This window comes from Trichomycterus rosablanca, chromosome 1 (genome assembly GCF_030014385.1).
Source record: "Trichomycterus rosablanca isolate fTriRos1 chromosome 1, fTriRos1.hap1, whole genome shotgun sequence".
Classification (NCBI taxonomy): domain Eukaryota; kingdom Metazoa; phylum Chordata; class Actinopteri; order Siluriformes; family Trichomycteridae; genus Trichomycterus; species Trichomycterus rosablanca.
In genome coordinates, this window is record NC_085988.1 from 13,776,769 (window position 1) to 13,786,698 (window position 9,930).

The 9,930-nt window shown below is 36.0% G+C and overlaps 1 protein-coding gene across 1 annotated transcript; it reads left to right on the forward strand.

Annotated features, from left to right (window-relative positions):
• Positions 1–3,478: 3,478 nt before the first annotated feature.
• On the forward strand, positions 3,479–5,643 carry LOC134309734 (leucine-rich repeat transmembrane neuronal protein 2-like). Its single transcript, XM_062991034.1, has 2 exons — positions 3,479–3,484; positions 3,998–5,643. Exons 1-2 carry the CDS (start codon positions 3,479–3,481, stop codon positions 5,603–5,605), a joined length of 1,614 nt encoding a protein of 537 aa, XP_062847104.1. The 3' UTR covers positions 5,606–5,643.
• The last annotated feature ends 4,287 nt before the right edge of the window (positions 5,644–9,930 follow it).

Sequence of the window (9,930 nt, forward strand, 5' to 3'; positions counted from 1 at the left end):
AGAGAGAGAGAGAGAGAGAGAGAGCTCATCGATGTCACTTCGCCTTCTGCATCTCACACTACACACCACACAGCACACATCAGATGTAAGAAGCTGAATCTCCTCCAGCATCACAGTCCAGCATCACAGTCCAGCATGGAAGATCAGAATGTGAACCTGTCGGTGATGTGGTGGCTTGTTGCTGGTTTTCAGAAGACGTCTCTCTCTTTTCTTTTCACTCAGAAGGATTTGTTCTCTCTGGATTATTCTTCCATCACGTTCTTACAGACGTCTGGAGAAAGACAGAGCTGAATGCAATCACCGATGTTCACGACAGAATGGGTGAGTTATGGGTTTTTTTTCCCATCTGGAGCAGAACAGGAGGGTAAAATTAGGAGTGATGGGGGATGAAGGACACAGAGGATTTACATGTTCGCCACACAGTTACATCTGTGTGATGTACGTGCCTAAATTCTTTAACTAGTAATTCTGACTATTGAAAAAAAAAAAAACTGCAACACATATCATAGAAATGCTTTCTTACAATAATTTTGTTTTTATTATATTACTACAGTTATTTATTTATATTATTTAAATTTATTTAATTTTATTAAATTTTTATTTTTTATTTTTTTTACATATCAGTATTTGTTATGTAGGTTAATTGTACTTTTTAAATATTTATTTATGAATTTATTTTTTGGGGTGTTGTCACAGCTGCAACCTCAGCTTAGACCATAGCTGACCATCTTGACCATCTATAAATCATTGAAGAAATAGATTAATACATTTTTCTTTTAAAGAATAAAAATAATTAATTATATTCATAAATTACAAAAAATGGGCACCATAATTTCTTACTTTCCGAAGTATGACACAATAATAATAATAATAGTACCTGAAAAATATATTACTACTACTAATAATAATAATAAAAATAAAATAATAGTAAATAATAATAATCATCATAATAATAATTATAATAATAGTAAATAATAATAATAATATTAACTGAAAAATATATTACTACTACTACTGATAATAATAATAATAAAGATAAAATAATAGTAAATAATAATAAAAACAACAAAATTAATAATAATAATAATAATTATTATTATTATTATAATAGTAAATAATAATAATAATAATAATAATAAATAATAATTGATAAAAATATACTACTACTACTACTTATAATAATAATAATAATAATAGTGAATAATAATAATAATAATAATAATCATAGTAAATAATAATTAATAAAAAATATACTACTACTATTACTACTACTACTTAATAATAATAATAATATTAATAATAATAGTAAATAATAATTGATAAAAAATATACTACTACTTAATAATAATAATAATAATAATAATAATAATAATAATAATAAATAATACTAATTGATACAAAATATACTACTACTACTAATAATATTAATAATAATAACAAAAAATGATACAAAATATACTACTACTACTACTACTACTACTACTAATAATAATAATAATAATAGTAAATAATAATTGATAAAAAATATACTACTACTTAATAATAATAATAATAATAAATAATAATAATTGATACAAAATATACTACTACTACTAATAATAATAATATTAATAATAACAAAAAATGATACAAAATATACTACTACTACTACTACTAATAATAATAATAATATTAATAATAATAACAAAAAATGATACAAAATATACTACTACTACTACTACTACTACTAATAATAATAATAATAATAATAATAATAATAATAATAATAATAATAATAATAAATAATAATTGATATAAAATATACTACTACTACTACTAATAATAATAATAATAATAACCTGCCCTGTGATGGACTGGCAACCTGTTCGGGTGTTTCCTGCCTTTTTCCCCAATAAATCAGACCCACCGCATCCTCATCTCTAGTCATTGTTTAAGAGGAGTTTGTCATGTTCTTTCCATGTCAGTTTGCTTTTCCTTCATCCACTCTGTTTTCCTCACACCTCTAACACAAAAGGTTAATTGACAAAATGCATAAAAGGTTAGCTGACAGTGCTAAATTACCCAAAGGTTGTGTTAATGTTTATTTTATGTGATGGACTGGTGCCCTGAATGATTAAATGGCTTGTGTTTGATATTTATGGGTGGTACTTGACCCACCGGGACCATGACCAGAATTAAACAGTTAGTTAAACAATAAATAAATAAGAAATTATCTTTGGGTAACATAGTAATAGCTAGATTTAATCCTGGTATCCTGGGTTTGATGGTCACTGTGATGACATTGATATACTGTCTGATGTTTTTTGGGTGCTGATGGCTTTAATATGGGGTTGTGTTAGCTGTGAATAAGTGAATGAATGCTTCACCCTTTGAAGGATTTGCGACCACTACAGTAAACATTTATTTTGCTTTGATGTGGCACCTCTGACCAGGATGAAGTGGTTAGTGAAAATAAATGAATCGCTATCATCATTTGGAAACATGGTGGTGCAAGCGGTGGTACTCTAGTGCAATCGGTCCTGGTGATCTGGGTTTGAATCTCATACACAGACACCGCCTGAAGATGTTTGTCATGTTCATTCCATGTCATGCCACATTAAAAAAATAAATAAAAAATAAATCGTTAGGTAAATCAAATGCTTATATTTTATACAGTCCTTCATGCACTATTTCAACCCTGCATCATCACCAACATATTTTGCTATAAATAAATAAATATTTACTTTAGATTTGTTAATATACAAATTAAATGACACGTAAAAATAAATAAATATAAAAATAAACAAATAAATAAAGATGTGCAAACAGATAGAAATGAATGAATGAATAAATTAATAAATAAATATTTACTATATATTTGTTGATATACAAACTGAACAACAGGTAAAAATAAATAAATAAATAAATATTATAGATTTGTTAATATACAAATCAAATGACATGTAAAAAAAAAATATAAATTAATAAATAAATAAATATAAACAAATAAATATAAATAATAAATAAATATTTACTATAGGTTTATAAAAATAGATAAACAAATAAATAATTAAATATAAATATATGGTTTGTTAATATACAAATTAAATGATACATAAAAATAAATAAATAAATATTTACTATGGGTTTGTTAATATACAAACTGATCGACACGTAAAAATAAATAATAATAATAATAAAAAAATAATAAATAAATAAATACTTGTTTTTATATATAAGTCAATAATAAAAAATGAATAAAATAAACAACTACTATATATTTGTTGATATACAAACTAATTGACAGGTAAAAATTATAAATAAATATTTACTATAGATTTGTTGATATACAGACTAAACAGCAGGTAAATAAATAAATACTATATATTTGCTAACATACAAACTGAACAACAGATAAAAATGAATAATTAAATACTATATGTTTGTTGATATACAAATTGAAAAACTTTTGTTATATATTTGTTGATATTCAAACTAAATGACGGTAAAAAAAAATATATATATTTATTATATATTTGTTGATATTCAAATTAAATGACAGGTAAAAATGAATGAATGAATGAATGAATGAATGAATGAATAAATAAATAAATAAATAAATAAATAAATAAATAAATAAATAAATAAATAAATAAATAAATAAATACTATATTTTTGTTCATATTCAAACTAAATGACAGGTATAAATAAATAAATAAATACACATTTATTATGTATTTGTTTATATTCAAACTAAATGACAGGTAAAATAAAAAAAATAAAAAAATACATATTTACTATATATTTGTTGATATACAAATTGAACAAAAAGTAAAAATGAATAAATAAATATTATATGTTTGTTGATGAAACTGAATGACAGGTAAAAAAAATATATATATATATATTTACTATATATTTGTTGACATACAAACTAAACAACAGGTGAAATGAATGAATAAATAAATAAATCCATAAATTACTGAAATCAGACTTGCTTCTCCTTAAACCCCTGCAGGTTTTCTTTCCACGGTGGCCACTAATGGGAACAGCACCTTCAGCACTTTGTGTGATCAGCATGCTACTTTGCCTTCCTGCTGCATCATGCACAGCCTGCCCTCAGAGATGCCGCTGCGAGGACCTGCAGTTTTACTGCGACACACAGGGACTCCTGGCGCCCCCGGACGGCGTGGACAAAGAGGCCACGGGGCTCTCGCTCCGACACAACAGCATCGGCGAGCTGAATCAGGACCAGTTTTTCGGATTCACCCAGCTAACCTGGCTCCACCTGGACCACAACCAAATACTTAACGTGCATGAGGAGGCCTTTCAGGGCCTCTACAAGCTCAAGGACTTAAACCTGAGCTCTAACCGTATCACTAAGCTGCCCAACACAACCTTCATCCACCTCATCAACCTCCAAATCCTAGACCTATCCTTCAACCAGATGACCGCACTCGAGCCGGAGCTGTTCCACGGGCTTCGTAAACTCCAGATCCTCCACCTGAGGTCCAACTTCCTGAGGACTACACCGGTGAGAGCCTTCTGGGACTGCTGGAGCCTGGAGTACCTCAGCTTGAGCAACAACCGACTTCGAAGTGTGGCCCGGAATGGATTTGCTGGGCTTGTTAAGCTACGAGAACTCCATTTGGAGCACAACCACTTGACCAAGATAAACTTGGCTCATTTTCCGCGCCTGGTTGCGCTGCAGTTCCTCTATCTGCAGTGGAACAAGATTAACAATCTGACGTGCACCATGGAGTGGCAGTGGACCACTCTGGAGAAGCTGGACCTTACTGGGAACGAGATACGTACGCTGACTTCTGAGGTGTTCGAAACGCTTCCCAACCTGAAGGTCCTGCTTCTGGATAACAACAAATTGACCAGCCTTGATATCCAAATTATGGATATGTGGAGCTCCTTGACCACCATCGGGTTGTCCAGCAACCTTTGGGATTGTACCAAACGGATTTGCAGCTTGGCGAGTTGGCTGAGTAAGTTCATGGGTCGATGGGAGCAGTCTATTCTGTGCCACAGCCCTGAGTACACCCAGGGTGAGGAAATATTAGATGCCGTGCATGGATTCCAACTCTGCCAAAACATCTCAGCACCTCTGGTAAGGACCAGCACCACGACAGAGGCCACGTTGCCCCAACAGTTTACAGACTCCATGTTTGGAAAAATGCAGACACCAACACAGAACCTCTTTGCTGACAACTTTGGGAGGTTTACCACTGGAACTACTACTAATGCTACTACCAGAACCCAACAAACTATCACACAGTCCATTTTGGACACCACTGTGGACGCTACCATGGACATCACCACTACAGTGGAAGGACCAGACGTGACTGAAGACTATACCATGAGCGGGGACACGATTCTGACCCAGAGGATCGTCATGGGTACCATGGCTCTTTTATTTTCTTTCTTTCTTATCCTTTTTGTAGTCTATGTCTCGTGGAAATGCTGCCCTCGCACCCAAAAGCAGAAGGGGACCGAGCAAAGGCAGCCGGTGGCAGACCTGGCGTCGCAGGTGCCCTACAACGAGGGGTCACTCGTGATTGTAAACGGCTACGGGCAGTGCAACTGTCAGCAACTGCCTTACAAAGAGTGTGAAGTATGAACTCTATTTATTCCTGCAGTTCATGAGTTTTTTTCAGTTTGTGAATTAAAAATCAATAAAATGATTAAATAATAATAAAACGTTTATTTTTTTGGCAGGGAAATCAGAAAGCTCATATTACACTCATAGTCTATTAAGGTTAAATTAAGGTCATATGAAATACACTATATGGACAGAAGTATTGGGACACCATTTCTAATTTTTAAATTTATGTGCTTCAGCCAAAGCAATTGCTAACAGGTGTAATAAATCAATTATGCAATGTCAGCTGTAGCGTAGTGGTTAAGGTAAAGGACTAGTAATCAGAAGGTTGCCGATTTAAACCCCACCTCTGCCAGGTTGCCACTGTTAGCTTAGATTGTACACTGATCAGCCATAACATTAAAACCACCTCCTTGTTTCTACACTCACTGTCCATTTTATCAGCTCCACTTACCATATAGAAGCACTTTGTAGTTCTACAATTACTGACTGTAGTCCATCTGTTTCTCTACATACTCTTTTAGCCTGCTGTCACCCTGTTCATCAATGGTCAGGACCCCCACAGAGCAGGTATTATTTAGGTGGTGGATCATTCTCAGCACTGCAGTGACACTGACATGGTGGTGGTGTGTTAGTGTGTGTTGTGCTGGTATGAGTGGATCAGACACAGCAGCGCTGCTGGAGTTTTTAAATACCTTGTCCACTCACTGTCCACTCTATTAGACACTCCTACATAGTTGGTCCACCTTGCAGATGTAAAGTCAGAGACGATCGCTCATCTATTGCTGCTGTTTGAGTTGGTCATCTTCTAGACCTTCATCAGTGGTCACAGGATGCTGCCCACAGGGCGCTGTTGGATGGATATTTTTGGTTGGTGGACTATTCTCAGTCCAGCAGTGACAGTGAGGTGTTTAAAAACAGATGGACTGCAGTTAGTAATTGTAGAACTACAAAGTGCTTCTATAAGGTAAGTGGAGCTGATAAAATGGACAGTGAGGGTAGAAACAAGGAGGTAGTTTTAATGTTATGGCTGATCAGTGTATACTGTCACAACTGTAAGTTACTTTGTTTAAAGCGTCTCCTAAATGCTGAAAATGTCAATTATATAAAGAAAATGATATGCTTCCAACTTTGCAGCAACAGTTTAGGGAAGGTCCTTTCCTGTTTTTATGACTGTTCATGTCTATAAAGACATGAAGAAAGTCTCAGTTTAAAGAAACTCAAGTGTCCTGCACTGAACAGCTCTGGATTGAATCGGAACATCAACTGAGACTTTCTTTTTTTTCTATTTTATTTATGCATTTTCTCCCGTGAAGTCAATTTGTCTTCCGCTGCTGGGGGATCCCTGATTGCAGTCGAGGTGGGTAAATTGCTGCTCACACCTCCTCCGACACACGCGCAGCCCTTAACGGAACCCTTTTTCACCCATGCACTCTGCACAGGCGCCTCTCTATTTGCCAATCAGGGTCCTTACACAGCGTTTGAAGACCCCACCCACATAGTCCGGTCATCCCACCCACATAGTCCGATCATCCCGCCCTAACAGAATTGTGTCTGGTGCAGGCACTGCAAATTTGCCTGCTAGATGACGCCCAGCCGACCGGTGGCAACGCCGAGTTTAGAATCTTGGCGCTGGTGTGCTAGCGGAATATCCCGCTGCGCCACCTGGGCACCTCAACTGAGACTTTATTGACCAACATCAGTGCCCAGTGACTGAACAGGTACAAATTCTTGCAGACATACTACAAAGTCTTGTGAGAAGCCTTCTCAGAAGAGCGGCTGTTGTTCTAGATGTAAAGATCACATAGAGGTCACTCTGTTTTAATACCATTAAGTCCAACAAGCTCATGGTCAGGTGTCCACATACTTTTGTCCATATAGTGTACAAAACCAAATACTAATTCACTATATAATATTTTTATTGTTATTATTGACATTTAGCAGATGCTTTTATCTAAAGCTACTTACAGTACTGTGACAGTATACTGTTTAAGCAATTGAGGGTTAAGGACCTTGCTCAAGGGCCCAACAGTGGCAATGTGGGGTTTGACCCAGCAACTTTTTGGTTACTAGTCCAGTACCTTAACCGCTAGGCTACAACTGCCCTTTTTAAATGTCCATTGCAATGGACGCAGGGTCTGAAAGGGTTAAAGTCTCTGAAACTGTCTTGGATTTATGGACCATCACTATTTTAATAGATTTTCCTTTAACTAGGGCTTTAATCAAGGTGCTGGAGAGCCCCGTCTCACGTCTGCTCAAATCTTCCCATAGGTTTTCTAATGGGTTCAAATCTGGTCACTTAAATAATTTAATGCCCACACTTACCCCCCAAGTGGTGTAAATGAGGGGACATTGTCATCCTGGTACAGACTAGTTCCATGTTCTGTCATTGTAATTAGGTACCCAGTCAAAATAACTTTGAATTAATTTGCAGTGGTTCTTTCCTCTAAGGGGACAAGTGGACCCAAGCCAAAAAAATCTGACAAACACAATATACACCGATTAGGCATAACATTATGACCACCTTCCTAATATTGAGTTGGTCCCCCTTTTGCTGCCAAAATGATACGTGTCAAAGTAACATTGTGTCAGCAGAACATTGCCCAAAGCATCACACTGTCCCATAGTGCATCCTGGTGCCAAGTGTGTTCCCCAGGTAAGCGACGCACACACACCCGGCGATCCTTGTGATGTAAAAGAAAATACAATATTTTTCTTTATAAAAAGTGCTAGAAAAAGCTGTACTGTACTGTATAGTGGGAAAGAGCTACATGCACTAACAAGACTCATTATAAACAAGATGTTTAAATAGGATAGCATGGATGTCTGATCACATTCAATAACCCGTCCTAAAGTCTCTACCAGATGTTGCAGTTTCACCTGGTGATGTACAACCATGCTGTGAGAAACGAGTCCTTTTATTTATCATGTGCACAGCATGCTGGAGACGTTTGTACATTGGAATATTTGTAGTGCAACAGGGGTAACAGTACAGCAGGACATAACCTTTTTCTTTAAGAGAAAGCAATCCACACGTAATATTAAGTTTGAATTAGTTCATACAGGTCATACACGGTATAACTGCAGGGTCACATAAGTACAAAAATATATAAAAAGTAGAAACATTGACTAGATGTATATATCCATACATATACACTGATCAGCCATAACATTAAAACCACCTCCTTGTTTCTACACTCACTGTCCATTTTATCAGCTCCACTTACCATATAGAAGCACTTTGTAGTTCTACAATTACTGATGGACAGTGTCAGGGTCTGTCCATCTATTTAACTACATACCTTTTTAGCCTGCTTTCACCCTGTTCTTTAATGGTCAGGACCACTACAGAGCAGGTATTATTTAGGTGGTGGATCATTCTCAGCACTGCAGTGACACTGACATGTCAGTGTTACTGCAGTGCTGAGAATGATCCACCACCTAAATAATACCTGCTCTGTACAGTAGTGGTCCTGACCATTGTGTTAGTGTGTTAGTGTGTGTTGTGCTGGTACGAGTGGAGTTTTAAAATACCATGTCCACTCACTATTAGACACTCCTACCTAGTTGGTCCACCTTGTAGATGTAAAGTCAGAGACAATCTCTCATCTATTGCTGCTGTTTGAGTTGGTCATCTTCTAGACCTTCATCAGTGGTCACAGAACGCTGCCCACGGGACGCTGTTGGCTGGATATTTTTGGTTGGTGGACTATTCTCAGTCCAGCAGTAACAGTGAGGTGTTTAAAACTCCAGCAGCGCTGCTGTGTCTGATCCACTCATACCAGCACAACACACACTAACACACCAGCACCATGTCAGTGTCACTGCAGTGCTGAGAATGATCCACCACCTAAATAATACCTGCTCTGTGGTGGTCCTGTGGGGTCCTGACCATTGAAGAACAGCATGAAAGGGGGCTAACAAAGCATGCAGAGAAACAGATGGACTACAGTCAGTAATTGTAGAACTACAAAGTGCTTCTATATGGTAAGTGGAGCTGATAAAATGGACAGTGAGTGTAGAAACAAGGAGGTGGGTTTAATGCTATGGCTGATCGGTGTACATATATACACACGTCCACAAGTCTCTGCAGTCTGTATCTGTATTTGAACAGGATTCTGGTTGAGGGCCCGAATTGCTTGTTTTAACCCTATTTATTATATTTAGCAATGAGCCAAACCATTAGCAGCACCCGTCTAACATACAGTCAAAACAGCTCAGACCAGGACGTGGACTCAAAGCTGCTCTGATTTACATACATACACAATCACATCACATTTACCCTAAAATAGCTTTCAGCTTAGTTCCCAGCTACTCAGAATACTTTCCTGGCTTCAGGAACC